The 16,562-nt window shown below is 37.2% G+C and overlaps 1 protein-coding gene across 1 annotated transcript in view; it reads left to right on the forward strand.

Annotated features, from left to right (window-relative positions):
• The first annotated feature begins 5,777 nt into the window (after positions 1-5,777).
• Positions 5,778-16,562, forward strand: part of LOC111323798 (uncharacterized) — a 30,110-nt gene continuing 19,325 nt past the window's right edge. Inside the window, 3 exon segments of the mRNA XM_088737423.1 lie at positions 5,778-6,113; positions 7,870-7,925; positions 15,275-15,451. Of these exon segments, the coding sequence (XP_088593549.1) occupies positions 5,828-6,113; positions 7,870-7,925; positions 15,275-15,451 (519 nt within the window). The 5' untranslated portion in view covers positions 5,778-5,827.

Genomic DNA, 16,562 nt, shown 5'->3' on the forward strand with positions numbered 1-16,562 from the left:
TGGCTTAGACGATACCACAAAGGTTGGATCGTTTGGGGTGACCATATTGGTTCTCCTCCATCCTAGCATTAGCACTGCACTGACTCGACTTTTGCTTGTTGGTAAGTGTTCGCTCCTTTCCCTAGTGGTTGGGAGTTTGTTTTGGTTTGTTTTTGAGGTTTCTGAGGATTTTTGTTGGATAAGTGAGTACCTGCCGGGAGGGAAAACTTGCAACTTTCTTCCTCCTTGGCAGTGTTTTTTCTTTGGTTCTGTTTGGTCGCCCATCCCTTTTTTGGGATTTCTCGGTCGATCCGAACTTGCTTTTCTTTTTGCTTTTTCTCTGTTTCGGTCACCCATCCCTTTGGGTTGGGTCCGAACTTCAGCATGGTCGTGTCCTTTAATAGGACTATTTTAGGGTCTCATAGCATGTAGTTCTCTGCATTATGGGACTCGTTACCCAACAGCAGTCCTTGCACACCCCGACTGTTCAGGTGCCCCGTTAGGCGGGGAGCGCTTCCGGGGGGCCAGGTTCGATTCCTGGGCGATTTTGGCGTACTGGTGTACCCTCCTTCAGGCGTTACTCGGCGGAACCATTGCACTCCGGTTCCGTTAAGTATATATGTCGTCCGGCCGTTGCAGCACTGACCATTGCACTAAAGGGTCCGTGGCCGGGGGCGCTTGAAAAACAAAAAAAAAACTGCACTGATGAGGCCCAGAAGGCCGAAACAGTACTGTCTGCAGTTAGTTATATATATATATATATATATATATATATATATATATATATATATATATAAATATATATATATATATATATAACCAAAATAGCGGAATGAGATCATCATCTACTAAAAAGTGCTCAATAGCAGGGCTAGAGCTATGGATAATTATACCTCAAGAATTAGGTTACTTGAACTTTTACTGCAACCCTAATCTAACCACCCACCATCCATTCTGCGCAACATCCCTGAATCAATCAATAGGAGGCTCTCCGAGATATCTTCCGACAGGGAATGCTTCGATAGTGCTAAACCTATTTATCAAGAAGCTCTCAAAAAAGTGGGTACAGCTACACCCTGTCATTCAACGCTGCATCAAACCAGGCACCACGTCCACGAAGAAACAGGCAGCGAAATATTACTTGGTTTAACCCACCATACAGCAAGAACGTGGAAACTAACGTCGGAAAATGCTTCCTTGCACTTATTGATAAGCATTTCACAAAAACTAATCCTCTTCACAAAATTTTCAACCGGAACACCCTTAAACTGAGCAACAGCTGCATGGGCAGCATTAAAACTGTCATATCTAACCACAACAAATCTGAAATCCGGAAACTCGCACGCGCTACTGATCGAGCTAGGAAAAGCTGCAACTGTCGAAAACCTGACATATGCCCCATGGATGGAAACTGTAACATGGAAAGCATAATTTACCAGGCAGAGGTCACCACAGAAACCGCAAAGGAAACGTACATTGGTCTCTGTGACACCGCTTTTAAAATGCGTTACAGGAACCACTTGTGTTCATTCCGAAACGAACGTTACAGGCATGCTACTGAACTTAGCAAATATATATGGAGTCTTAAAGGTAAGGACACTAAGTTTAATATTAAGTGGCGCAAGGTGAAACAAGCTAGTTCGTATTCCAATGTAGCTAAAAGATGCAACTTGTGTTTGTGGGAAAAATATTTTATCATTTGTAAACCGCAGATGGCAAGTTTAAACAAAAGAAATGAGCTGACATCAGGTTGCAGACATGTCAGGAAATTCCTGTTAAAGAACCTAACGTTACGATAGCGCGTGCAGTATGTTGCGCGCGCATGTATACATTGTTTCGTCTTTTAAATTTTGGTGGATTGTAACCGTTATTTCTGGCAGTTGCCTGACGATTGCTTCGCAAGAGGCATGAAACTCAGAGTTGCAGTAAAAATTCAAGTAACCTAATTCTTGAGGTATAATTATATATATATATATATATATATATATATATATATATATGAATAGAATAAATGTTTGAAAAGAAAATTTGCCCTGAGCGGGCATATATATATTATTTCAACGTATATATTATTTCAACGATGACCTGATGAGTGTGGTCATTTTCGACCATACGAAACAGAGCTGTCGTAATAAAACGATGAACTACCTCTGAAGTTCTGAACCAGTTTGTTATAATTATATATATATATCACTAGAGTCTTAGAATAGTGAATAAAAGGGAGTGATCACTAATCGGAACATCGACTACGCCTGATGCCGTATACGTTTCTTGTTGTTTGTATGAATGAGATCAAGCAAGCATATTTCGGGGTGGCTAATTAGTCACTAAAATTTCACACACATTTCTCACCCGATCAATTCCTCTTCGTAGCACTTTTGCCTTCCCCCCCTCCTACTCCTCTTTACAATAATCCTCCTACACCTACTGACAATTTTACTCCTCCCTCCCTTAAAATTTAGTGAATAAAACGGGAATTGAATTTCTATGGTCTGGTAGCTTAGTGGTCATAAGTTACATGGGTCCTCTGATACATCTGAAGAAGGGCCTGGAACGAGACGATTAAAGGATCAATTTCCTAGTTAAGGTTGGAGCCTCGTCCTCTTCTTCACAACACTCCTCCTCGTCCTTCTCACACCACTCCTCATCCTCATCCTCCTCCTCACAAAACTCTCTTTCCTCTTCCCCTCCAGAGCATCTTTTTCCTCCTCCTACCAACACTGTTCCCTCTCCTCAGAAATCTCCTTGTCATCGCACTCTTCTTCTTCCTTCTCACTAAAATAATAATAATAAAAATAAATAATAATTTAGCAATGGACATTCCACTGGGTGGCTCTTCTTCTCTACTGTTTCCAGATCGAATTGGAATGTTGGTTTTTGCGGAGGGAGAAAAACCAGAGGACCCGTAGAAAATCCTCGGAGCAAGGACGAAAACCAACAACAAACTCAATCCACATGTGACGCCAGGTCTGGGATCGCACCCGGGCCACAGTAGTGGGAGGCGAGTGCTCTCACCACTGCACAATTCCTCCTCCTGTTTGATTAAAAAACCTGTTGTTCTGTTTTCTTTTCTTTTCATTCTCCCATCAAAATAATTGTCTGACCTACGTGATACTCTCGCGTCACATTTTGTCGCATGACTTACGTCACCATATGGATAACTAACGACTGACGTCACCATATGGATAACTAATAGAGGCTAGTAGCTAGGTCACATCAGACACCCTATGGATCGCTATTAAAGACTATAAGGGATAATTATTAAGTTAATTAATATTCATCCCAACATCTTAAAAAAGTCCGTTTTAGTTTAGCCCCTATAACTACTTCTTTTTCAGTTAGTAAAACTAGTTTGTAGTTTATCGTGTGGCAACGTTAACCTACTTGAGAGACTTGATCGGTAGAGATTACAATATCGTTTTGTGTCAGGCCTGTAGCGACTTGGTATCGTAAGACATCTGGACAAGAGACGAGTCTTCTGGTTGGTTCATTAATGAATGAGTTGCCAATCATGATTGGATTTTTATGTTCGCACAATGATTTCCGGGATCGCCAAGACGCAAACATTGCAAGAAATATGGCGAAAGACTGTTTCGACGTGCAGGTAATCAATTTCATAGAGAGATCATCGCTTTTTCTCCGCATATTTATTAGAAATGGATTTAGGTAATGTCGATACGAGGAAAGAGTAAGTGTGAATTAAAGTGTGAATCGGAGAGAGCAGTTCGCGAAAGGACATTTATTATGTAGTGTGAGAAACGATAGCCTTTCTGTGTTTTTACCATGTATCTCACTGCGCCTTTTGGGAATATTGCTATACTGCTGAACAGATGAAAGTCACCAGATTGCCTAACTAAACGTAACAATCATGGTGAGAAAGCAGTGTAGTTTTCACTGCAGCACGATTATGGTTAGTCTTCGTTCTCGACGGAGTAATGCACTTATCATTCATGCTTTATTTAATTTGCTGAAATATGATCAGAAACAGGTAAAGTTTGGCAATTAGTTCATGTATTATTTGCAAGTAACGCAATGGAAAGACTGTAATGAAAGCTCTGTCCTCCTACTCCTGTGTTTGTTTACAACACACAATTTACAGTTCGACACACATGTGGATCCACAAAAAAGAAAAAGTATCCATGCATATTTTGAAAAAGCAGAGAGCCACCTTTGACAGAAATACCTGGGTTCTAATCAGGTACATGGCATTAATTAAAGAACGAGGTCTCTTTTCTCAAATGCACATACAATGGCCGATAAACTTATCAAAAATGGCAGTAGAGCTGCAAATCCCGCGGGTCTTCCCTCGGGGACCTGCTACGAAAATGAAAAAATAATCCAATACCCCCATCCCAGGCTTAAAATTAGCGGAACAAAGCTGAAAAATCCCCGCGCCATGCCCGCGTATGTCCCCGGGGTTGCCCCCCTCCCCCTCTGGGAAGTGCATAAGGGGAACATGAGAAAAATTTTGAATCAAAGATTTCTCAGTTGAGATGTAGATGGATTTCCCCGAACATTTTGCTTAACCGCGATAAATCTCATCCCTGTGGTTGTTTGTGCAGTTCTTTAAACGGCATGCTGTGTTGCGCGTGAACTGTGTGGTTTGCTCGATGCCGTCTCATTAAAAAAAAGTTATTGACGGCTTTGTCTGGCCTCTAGGCAGTTTAATCGCCCGAGCTAAGTACGTCGCTGAACACTGTCGGCGAGACTCGTTCATGTACAATGAATTGGTCCCTTGTCGAGTGGTTTCTTTCGTTCATACAAAAATAACTCTGTGTTTGCGTATCGAGTGGTATCTCGCACTATCAGATAAAGCATTTAATGATAGATAAACTTGTCCCTGCCTTTTGGTTGCTCTTTTGGCTAAGGTCGAAAGATCACCAAGTTATATTTACTTTCTATGTCGTCTGCCATGTCAAAATCTGTTTCTTTGCTTTTCGAAGTTCTCCATCGATTACATCTTTTTTTTAAAACGGTATTTTACCGTAACAACTACGTGTTTACTTGTCATTATCGATGAGACATTCCCCGATAAAATGACACTTTTCAGTTAGCAGCCTAAATTTTACATAATCCTTCCTTACTAGGTTGGATTTCAAGATAGATTAAATGCTAGTGTTAATAAATTTTCACGCGACTTTCGCTTGCTTTGACGTTTTCTACCAATCAAATTCGCCTTATGCTACCTTGATCTCAACTCCATTACTTGTCACTTCCTTCTAAACAAACATAGTAGGCAACAGGCCCGCCCATCGTAATGCCTAAGTGAAAGCCTTTGAAATATCACTCTTTTCTCTTCACTCAATGCATTTTTATTTATTCGAGAAACTGAGACCGCGGATGTAGGCCTCCTTATCATGAAGATGAAATGGAGTTTCGGTTTGCTTTCTACGGTAAAATTAAAAACGTTCGTGCCGAAGCGCCAATTGTTTGGTCTCGTCACGCCACGGGAATGGGGGAGAGAGCTTGTTGCGTGACAAGAGCAAACAACGGCTGCGTGGCTCAAATGCAGTTTATTTCTGCTTAAAATTATTGAGAAAACAGTGACAACAATCCACAAAATATTTGTGTCTGCGTTTTTCAATTTAAATCGAAACGTCATGTACTCCCTATCGAACGGTATTTTTGCTGGTAACTTTGAAAGTGAATGCTCTCTGTTTGAAAAAACTCAGTCACTCAGTGTTCCCTCTAAACCCACCCATCCGAAAACCATGAAGTTTGGGGTGACATCATGTTTGATCACTGAATTGACCAATTGTCTTTCAGAGGGATTTTCCCGCTGAATGTCTTTCTCCCATTCTTACATACTTTCACTTTCACTTTCTGCATCGGCCATTTTTCAGTGGCCATGGATTGCAAATGTAAAGAACGTTTTCGACTTAAACTGCCCGATATTGCTTCAAAGTTAAGCACCGAAAACCTAGAAAAGTTGAAGTTTATTTTTGAAATCCCGCAAGGAGAAGCGGAGAAGATATCAAACGCAGAAGATCTGTTCCAGTTACTAGAGCATGAGCTTAAAATCGCACCACATCGTCTGGATTTCTTAATGAATGGCCTCGATAAATCTGGAAGGAAGGATCTTGCTGCCGAACTGAAGAATTTCATAGGTGATTGTCGCTGCGAAGGAGTAAAAAGTAAGCCACGAAAGCCGCTAATAAATATTTATTCTTGACTCATAATTTTCACTCTTAGTGTAGTGAATCAATTTATCCAAGTCGGTTTTGTACCGTTTGTCCAAGAGGATTTCATGCTTAAATGTTGTTAACGAAGCCTCGTATTTACTTGCTGTATTGACCTACCTTGTTGGTAAATATGTTCTGGCGGGAATCAATTTCATGTAAAAGAAAATAAATCATATTTTGGGAAACATCCTTTCCTAGCCCTCGTGTTCCAAACAAAGAGAGTGACCGGGCACAGGATCTCGTACACTAACGCTTTTTCGTGAAACGGTTGAATTAAAATAAAAGGTTTAACGGATAATTAACGGGTAGTAAGAGTGTTTAAACGGTTTGCATATCCATTTCAACGGATAGTCCAAAGCGTTCAACGGTAGAGAAGAGTCCAAAACAATTTTGCATATGCAACTTTCTTTCGCTCATGTTTCATCTAGCGTTCGATTTCGTAAAGTAATTTGTAATTATAGCTTTTATAAAGCCATTTTCGTTTCCTTTCAATCTATGGAAATAAAAGATGAGAAACCCGATAGCTACCGATTCGGTAAATAATTTTGCCGTACACGTCTATCGAAATAAATTTGCATAAGCATGAAAACAAATCTCGCTCTTGTCTGTTTTCGTAAAGTAATGCGAGCTCTCGTGTCTCAATATCTGGTTGAGAATTCTTCTAATCGAAGACCTTCTCATACCAGAGATTTGCAAACAGTAAGTTGTAACATCAGCTCGATCGAAGCGTGATTGATTTTCAACGGATGCTTCTTGGGACTGCATGTTTTATACCGTTTTTTTTTAAACGGATAGGTTAACCGTTTAAACGTTTTGTCGAAAACGTTAAACGGATGAGCAAAGCGTTTAAACGCTTTGATGATCCGTTTTAAACGGATAATAAACGGATAGTAAACGGATTATTTCGTTAAACGGTAAAGCGTTAGTGCACGAAATCCTGTGCTCAGTCACATTATTTAATGATGGTGGGATGGCGGGGTGGCCGATAGGGTTGAAGGAGTGGGTCCACGGTGACAAAACAAGAGTAAGAAGTCAACAAAATGACGAAGAAAAGGAATGCCTGACAATTACTGCATGATCATCAGCCACTCGTTGTTGGCTACGAAATGTGATGCTTTTAATTGTAAGCCAAATAGATTTTGATTTACCCTTGTCTAATAAAGTTAGAAGCAAGAAGAATATTGGCTTTGGGATCATGCACATGTAGGGTGTGGATCAATTTATATAGCTTCAACATTTCTCCTCCCATGGAACCCACTGGCATTAACAGCCGTCTGTGCCCATGGAGGGAGTAGCGAGTTTGACAAAGGCCTTTCCAAGGGGTGGGAAATTTGAACCTTGCCTGGGTGGAATGAGGAATTGGAACAAGAAGACTGTCAAATCTTCCCAGGGGAATACTCATGTTTCATATTTTGATATTGAGAGTTTAAAGGTAAACTGAGTTTACTTTTGTGAGCTAATGGCTAATGTGAGCTGTGCTCACAATTTTTGAAGTGTTTGCCCCCTGAACATTGCAGTAGTGTAACTCCTTTTTCGATCAATCACATGACTAATGTTAACCCCTGCCATAGACAATGCTATGAACTCATGTTTGATTTATGTGGCCAGCTACCTTGGCTACCTTTTAAATGAAAGACTAAATTTGGCAGTGTAAGCATTTTAGCTGATCTTTGTTGTGATTTTTTTATTTTTATTTTATTATTTACAGCTGATGATGGAAGGGGTACATCTGCATCTGGTTCTAGTGAATCAAGTGCCACTTTGGTAAGTTTTAATTTTGCTTGGTGTCTTAAAAATTAGGGATATCAGGTGAATTGAATTTTCCACAATTACAAAGGATCTTAAAGGATCCTGAAATATCTTTATGAGGACATTTGAGGAACCTTAGTTGAGGATCCTCATGAAGATCTTTGAAAAAAACTTCAAGGATCTTCAAAATTCTTGGTAAGATTTTCACAAATCTTTCATTTTCTTGCTAAGATCTTCAAGGATCTTTCATTTCCTGCCATTAAGATCTTTAAGGATCTTGAAGGATATTCAAAGATCTTGTCCAGAATTTGGAGGATCCTTTAAGATCTTTGAAAGTCCTCATGGAACTTCAAACTTCTTATTAAGCTCTTCAAGGGTCTTTCATTTTCTTTCCAAGATCTCCAAGGATCTTTCATTTTCTTGCTCAGATCTTCGAGGATCTTATTTTATATTCCTGCCCATGATCAATACTCTTTTTATGATCTCATCTGCTCTTACCCCAGATCTTTGAGGATAATTGTCACAATTCCCATTAAGATATCTCCATTGTTCTTGTCAAGATTTTAGAATATTCAAAGTTCTTGCTTATATCTTTGTGTTATTCGAAATTCGATCTTCCCAATATCTTAATTCTTCAGATCTTTAATAAACTTTTTAAGACCTCTTTGGTTCTTTCAAAATCTATTTCAATCTTTGGAGAACATTTAAGATGTTGCAAGAGAAACTCAAGGATTTTGCTAACAATAGTTGAGGATTTTCGATAAATATTCTGAATAATAATAATCAGCCTAGACATATACAAATTGTGGAATTACATTTTTTATTGCAACGACCAAAAGTTATCTGTATGAACAAAAGGTGCACACACACACACACACACACACACACACACACACACACACACACACACACACACACACACATACACACACACACACACACACACAAAAAAACAAACAAAAACAAAAGGAAACAAAAAATATTTGGCAAAAGTTACAGCAATTTAACAGTTTATGCAGCTTTACTGTACAATGAAATCTATAATAACAATTAGCTATTTTGCAAATTTTTTTCTGAACAAATCAACAAAATATTTATGTGCTTAGCAAAGAATGCAATAGGTAATACTAACCATAAGGAAAAATATGTAATTAACTGTGTCACCTTAACAAATATAGCCTCTAAGAGGAGGTTAGGAGACAGTAGGTTTAAATATACCAAAAGAGAAAGTTTGCTGTAAGTTTTCAAAAAGGAAAGCTCAGGCAAGATTCTTGCTCACAAAATTGCTAGGTGTTTTCAAATATTATATGCATTATTGACAAAGGGTGAGGTCAAGATGGCTAGTTATTGGCAGAGTTCTTTTTCTGGGTTTTTATAGACTGAGACAAACAATCAAAGAAGCTTGGTCAATAAAGGGTTTATGTTGTAGCAAGCAAATTTTGCTTCATAAGAATCAAGAATTATTTGCTTATTTTAATCCATCCCAAGATCCTGCAAATCAAGCTAAAACTTATTATAATCATGTCAAGAAGTTCTTTGGAAATTATAATTTAGATGAAGTCTACTTAGAAAAATCTGATTTACTTCTTCTTGTATCAATATTTTCCTTTAATTACAGCGTTTCGTTTATTCAAAGTAGAGAATTTATTTATCACGAGCATGCACAAAGGTCTAAGGTAAAATTAGTTACCTCCTTGAAGACTAACCCAATGCTCACTTGCAATCTGATTAGCACTGTGAGTTACCAAAATAGACTTCCCCTTACAATTTCAATATTGCATCAAGCATCCAGTGTTCATGATTAAAAATGGTTGACATGACACACACAGAATCTTTGAGGATTATTGAATAAAGCTCTAAAAATTGCATATCAAAGTTACATCTTAGTCTGAATTAATCTCTCTCAGTAAAGTTAAGTGAAATATTAACTCTCTCATTTGTGTGGTATTTACTATAATCAGCGCCTGGCTTGGTTTTGATCTGAGTTGGGCTGCCGTGGGGTGCTAACTGATTGGTAAATTTGAAACAGTCTGCATGCTTCAAATACCTCCGGTCATATTGAGAAAGCCGCATTTAAGATTTCAGCATCACTTTCCCCAGAAAATTTTGGAGGGATGAAGCTTGATTTATTCAGATAAGAGATATAGCAACATCTCATAAATCAACAAATGTCCCCTATCAAGAGAGATTTTAAGTAGTTTTGGCTGGATTCCAGTTTGAATTGGAAGAGGTAGCCATTGGCAGCTGCCAAGTTACAAGCCCTGTCTCCCTTTCTTCTCTTAATGATTTCCAACCAAAAGTAATTTTGTAGAAAGATGCTTCAAATGGACCATGAAGGCAAAAAAATGCTATAGAGGAGTCAACCGAGATATTCATACCTGATGTTATTTAGTCTAGATATGAGAGCTTAATATCCATAACCCTCAAAAATTTTGTTTGTCTCATTTCAACTGTAGTGTTGTCATTCGGACACGAAGAGACTGTCTCTCCTTCATTGCCAAAGGCTAATTGAACTTTATTTACAAACACGTTACACATAAATTATAGAAGTAGAAGAGTTTACTGACTTACAGTAATTTTACAGCATGTAAGTATAATTTCCAGTACAGTATGATTACTGCTAGTAGTACATTTACTGAATTAAGTACAAATAAGTGCTCACCTTAGAACCCATACTAAGCTCATTGTCAATAATTGAAATAGGTGCATGAATAATCAATACACTACATCCTTTCCAGCCAATGTTGAGAAATTTAATTATTTAATTAGTGGTAAATAAAATTTTCATTATCCCCACAAAACACCACACCTGTGGTGTTTGTGTTTGTGTGTTTTATAATTTTCATTATGTTGAATTAACTGCTCATCCTGACCAAGTGGTAGCAACATTGCCCTTATTATTCTGAGAGGCTTGCTCATCACATTGACCTGCTGGCTCGTTGCTTTTACAAGCATCAGGGTTGGTCATACCCTTATTGCTAGAACCTATAAAGCTTCGTTGCTGTTCTCTAGTTCTTTGACAATTTCTGAACTCAAAATAGGCATGTGCTTTAGATATTTTGCATTCTGAATTAGAGTGGCACAGGTATCTACACAGTAGAAGTTATCTCTTAAATTAACACATGCGTTTCAGGATGTGACAAATAGTAATCAATATAAGTTAGTATGTATATTTTCGATCCATCGGACTGATGATGTCAACAGGTCGGTTGATCCAAGGACCATGGGGTAGCTTTACAGGCTGAAGTGGTAAATATGTTTTTATTCAAAGACTGATTTAAGACACAAGCTTGACAATTCTTAATCATGACCCCTTGTGAAATGGATCTTGGAATTCCTAGGAATTACTGGGAATAAGAGGTGTGAATTTTCATGGTAAAGTTGGACCGGGAATTCCAAGGAATTCCCGAAAAAACCTAGAATTTGCCAAAAATTCCATGTTTGTATAGCCAATTAACAGGAGTTGCAATTCCTATAAATTCCTAGCAGTTCCTTGAAATCTAAAAACCTGCTGGAGATTCCTAGGAATTTTTAGGAATTTCTAGGAATGTTTAAGAATTACTGGGAATTTTAGGAAAGGGAACATTCATATTCTTCTTATAGTCAAATATGCATATTTTAGGTTGAAAGGATAGTCTTTTTTTATATGGATGAAATATGATGAAATTTGATTTTTTTTATGTTAAGGTTTAATTTGCTTGATGTTAGCCAAACATACAATTTATGTAACTCCATATTCACTGTTTGTTCTAATGATTTAAGGTTTCTGTCCGCATATAAAATATTACTGTCATCAGCAAAATGATAGAAATTAAGCTCTTTGGAACAGGTATAAATATCATTGATATACAATAAAAACAATAATGGGCCTAATACGGAGCCTTGTGGAACACCACAAGTCGTTAAGGTTTTTTTAGAGATAATTATGTGAACCAACTAGTGTTGTTTGTGTCTGCTCTTGCAAGTAAGATGAAAACCAATTGTTTATTATTCTGCAAAAGCCATAATGGTTATAAGTAAAACAGCATGATCTACTGTATCGAAAGCTTTCTTTAAGTCTTTAAAAACACCACACGAAAATAAACGTTTATCCATATTGCTCTGAATGGTATTAACTATCAATGTCAATAATTGCATGTTGGGTTGAATGCTCTTCACGGAATCCGTATTGAGAGCGATGAAGTACATGTATGTCTTCTTCATTAAAATAAAAACTTTCATTCTTTTGTACATCAATTTTTCAAAAATTCTGTTAAAATTAGAGAGCAAATTAAGATATTAGTAGTTATTGCCGTTAGTGAACTTTAGACCCCAAAATCACACACAGTATGCTTGGGCTGCCTGTGGTGTTATCAACACTGTCACCCTTTTGGAGCATGACATCAAAATAATCTGTTACACCACAGGTTCACCAAAGAAACATCAGAAGAGTTCTATTTCAGACGGTGACAACAATTTGTAATGAGATATTGGGGTTTAACATTTCAGTGAGAAAAGGTATTGCTACTATATTAGAATATAAAGGTGAAACCATCAGTAGAAAACAGTTAAGGGTTAGGAAGAAGTACTTTACCACATACAGCTTGAATTGCAATAATATATTTCAGATTATTATTGTATTAATACTCTCTTTAACAAGTCATTTCAATTGAAAATGACAGGAAAATAAGTAAGAAGGCACACGTGGGTGGTGCTCTCTCAAAGGGATTCTTTCAGCTGAATAATGCAATAAAAAAAATCCTAAATGAAAGTGCAGTGTTTCTAAATCTTTTGTCCACTTACCTTCATAATACTCAGATCTTATATTGAATAATTTAATTACAAATTTCTTGCAGTGTTTCATCATCATTTATTTCAATCCATATGTCTTTCATGTTTTTAATCCTCTATCTACAAACACATTATTTTTTCTTTAAAGTATCTCCTGACATTGAAAGGGACCTAAATATGTTTTCCTTTCAAAGAAGCACTTGCAAACTGCATGCCTATAAAAGTGACAAACAAGGCTTACAATACTGTGTTTCGATCAACTGTTGATTTGCAACAACAAAGATCACTTATCAAAAACACTACTAATATCGCTGATTTGATGCAAATATTATATATCTATGTATACACCGAATGCAAATATGGCGTCCAACTTGAGTTGCCATTGTTCTGGACTGACTAGCCTCTCACACATGTAATAATCCTTTTGTATTTCCACGTGAAGAGAAGGCTAGTCAGTCCAGATCAATGGCAATTCAAATTGGACGCCATATTTGCATTCGGTGTATGCTGACACCAAATACACAGAGGGCTGTGACTAAAAAAGTTTCAGGAATTATTGTTATGTTATATAATTAAACCTTTTATTTTAATTGATCTTTATTCCTGTATTATTCCCTTTATTTTTTGTTAGGAAGTGAAATCTGACTTTTTCCTAAATGATGTGAATTTCAAAAATCACTGGCACCTCCTGATTCTTGTTTGCCTCTTCAGGTCTCATTTTTATATGTAACATTTTGGTAGAATTAATATTAAGGGCTTGAAAATGACATTTTAAATCTGTCAAAATGTGAGAAAGATCTTTGCTCATGAAATCTTCCTTTTTTTTATTAGAATCTTGGAAAAAATTAATAAACTAAGATTGTTTCAAGAATTTCCTGAGAAGTTACAAGACTGTGATCATTCTTGTCAAAGACTGACAAAATCCTTTCCTTAATATATCTTTGAACCTCCTAAGAATCCAGCTGGATCCTTGCAAAGATCTTTTTAAGACATTCCCTTTGGCACAAATAAGGTTTCTGCAGGATCCTAAGAAAATCCTTACAAATCCTTTGAGGATCTTTATTTAAGGTCCTTAAATGAATCATGATTTAACATAATTATTTGAAAGACATTAACATATTCTTGAGAATTTTGGAGGAATGTACAGTGTAGCTATAAATTGTACAAATGGCCTGATGGTCCTTGAGGATTCAGCTGCTAGCAAAGATCTTAATAAGGATGGCGATCCTCTTAAGATTTTTATCAAATCTTGGAGGATCAACATTAACCCTAGCAAAGATCTCACTAAGATCCTTGTTATTTTCCTTGTGGACCTTGAAGGTCCTTACTTGTAACTTTGGTATGGTCTTATAATGACTAAGGATCTTTGTAGGATTTTTGGAGGATCTTCATCAAATCCTTTCAAGAAGGCAATCTCATTAAATAATTTTGCATACAAAGATCTTGGCAGGTTTTTCACAGCTCTGGTTTTAAGGGTCTCTCCTCAAAGACCCTTAAGTATCCTTTGGGGTTTACCACCAGGTTATATTGCCCAGACCCTCATCAGCTTTAATTGTGCTGCAGTACTAGTGCATGATATCTTCGATTGGTAGCTAGCTTATTTTAAAACCTGTACCTGCACAGCCTTGGGTGGTAATTTGCATATTCTCAAGTGCCAAATTTAGGAACAAGAGGGTGTTATAAGGTTTCAAGCGGGTGCTTATATTTTACTCTTTGATATGCATATTGAAATTATCTTTGCATAGGGCTGATTTTTATATATTGTCTCACAAGGAGTTACCTCCATCAGACTGTAGTGTTTATTTGAGAAGGTATCCTTACAGCTCATTCATGTGCTGATAAGAGCATATACTTAAATTTCCTAAAAATTTGTGAGATGAGAGCTTGTTATTAAACAAATGAAAATAATGATAAAACCAATTGATATTATAAATTGTAATGACAAAGATTTTTGTTATCATTTGATGTTGCCACCAGCATGTGGACAAAACAACTGAACTGAATTTAGTTTGGCCCACAAACTTGGGCTAATGAAATATTTCTTTTAGTGTCTAAGTTAATGACTTTCTTAGTGCTGTTCTAAACTTGCTGATTGTCCACATTGCCTTGAATCCAAATTCTTGATAGCTAATGGGTGATATTTACAACACTTGGGACAAAATGTATACAAACAGCTAATACCATTTTCTGTCAGAGGGATTTTCATTTTAAGTTTTCTCTGATTAGGGGCTTCAGTTGATTCAGTCTACGATCAAATAGATATCTCCTTCTTCTGCAATAACAACAAAACTCTCTCGGCATCTTGAATTAACAAAACCTTTCTTGTTACTGGATGCAATATTTCTGAATTGGGGTTTCTTACTCCAGTTCTAGCTGCACGGCTTGTTTAAGTTTTGGAATACATCTAAACCAATCACACTCTAGCAGAAATATTTTACAAATAATAATGATAATCATAATAATATAATTATTATTAATTATTACATAATTATTATTGTTATAATTATTCTTATTGCCTATTATTGTAATGGTAATTATTATCCCCAAAGTCTAGAATGAAATTATAGCTTTTTGAACGTTATCTCCTCGAACAGGGCATTGTTGAGGAAGCTGAAATGCTGAATAACAGAGGAAAGGTAGAATTTCAAGAAAAAAGATATGAGAAAGCTTGTCAACAGTATACATCAGCCCTAGAATGTCTTCCCAAAGGTTCAGAGAATGATAAACGGGTCAAGTATCTTTGTAACAGGGCAGCATGTTATGTGAACTTGGTATGTAACTTGAGCTGATTTTCATACCTCAGGTTTTGATAACTTGACATAGCTCTATACTGTATGTACTTTTTCATGCTCATTGCAATAAAATGATACAAATTTGAGGTTGCTGACTTTTTTTCTTATCACACAGTTTAAGTATCTATTAACCTTAGTGCCATAGTTGTTTTTTGATGCTAAATGGGTATTGGTAAGTGGTCTATATAAATTTATTGCAGATTAGATAGATTGTAAAAAAAATCTCTTCACTCACTAACTGCTTTAACCCATTAACGGCCGCAGCTTTTGTGGAAAACTGTGTTTTGAAGCTAGTCCAGCAGATTTCGGGTCACTGTTGGGGTTTTAAAAGCTCGAACTTACCAAAAACCACTTGACAGCTCGTGCACTCGACGGCCTTTCGATCCAAATGCAAAATGGCGGCCTGAAAATCTCGGGCACGCGCAGAGAGCAAAATTTGGACAGTTTTTGGGTTGAAAAGTCACGCCCCACTTACGACTTCTACTTTTCTCTCTTTCTCCTGCCCTTTTTTTCCCCTCTCCTTGCCTAAAGTTTCTCCTCACTTGCTGGAAATTGAGTAGGCTTCATTTTGGTGTAGAGATTTTTCAGAAACTACTCATTATTTTCAAAGCACATGCTCGGAAAGGTAGGTGGGTAGTGAAACACGATCTTCGTGCAGATTTTCCAGTCAAAGTGACACGGTTTTTTGGCTATTTCTCCAATCTCCTCCACTCAATTGCGCTCATTCTGGTATCGTCTGCAAGATATTTTCAACCCGTTCAAGTACATGCTCGAATTCGTGCTCCAGAGTTAAAATTGATGACGTCACAGGGCGTAGAAAGGGTGTGGGTCCCCATGGGCGCATACGGGCGCACTGGACGTTAATGGGTTAATTCATTTGTTATAACATTATAAAGACAATTAAGACCCTGTCCTTAATTGCTTACCAGTAAACAAGTGACTCAGAGCTTCTCAGAATGCATTATATACAGCTTAGAGGGAGGTCAAAGAATATTTCTAAGACCAATTAATGTATTGAAAATTTACAGCACACAAAAATAACAAGACATGGTGTAAGTTAGTGGGAAGGTCTGCTCAGTACATCTGAGGT

This window comes from Stylophora pistillata, chromosome 1, assembly GCF_964205215.1.
Source record: "Stylophora pistillata chromosome 1, jaStyPist1.2, whole genome shotgun sequence".
Lineage (NCBI taxonomy): Eukaryota > Metazoa > Cnidaria > Anthozoa > Scleractinia > Pocilloporidae > Stylophora > Stylophora pistillata.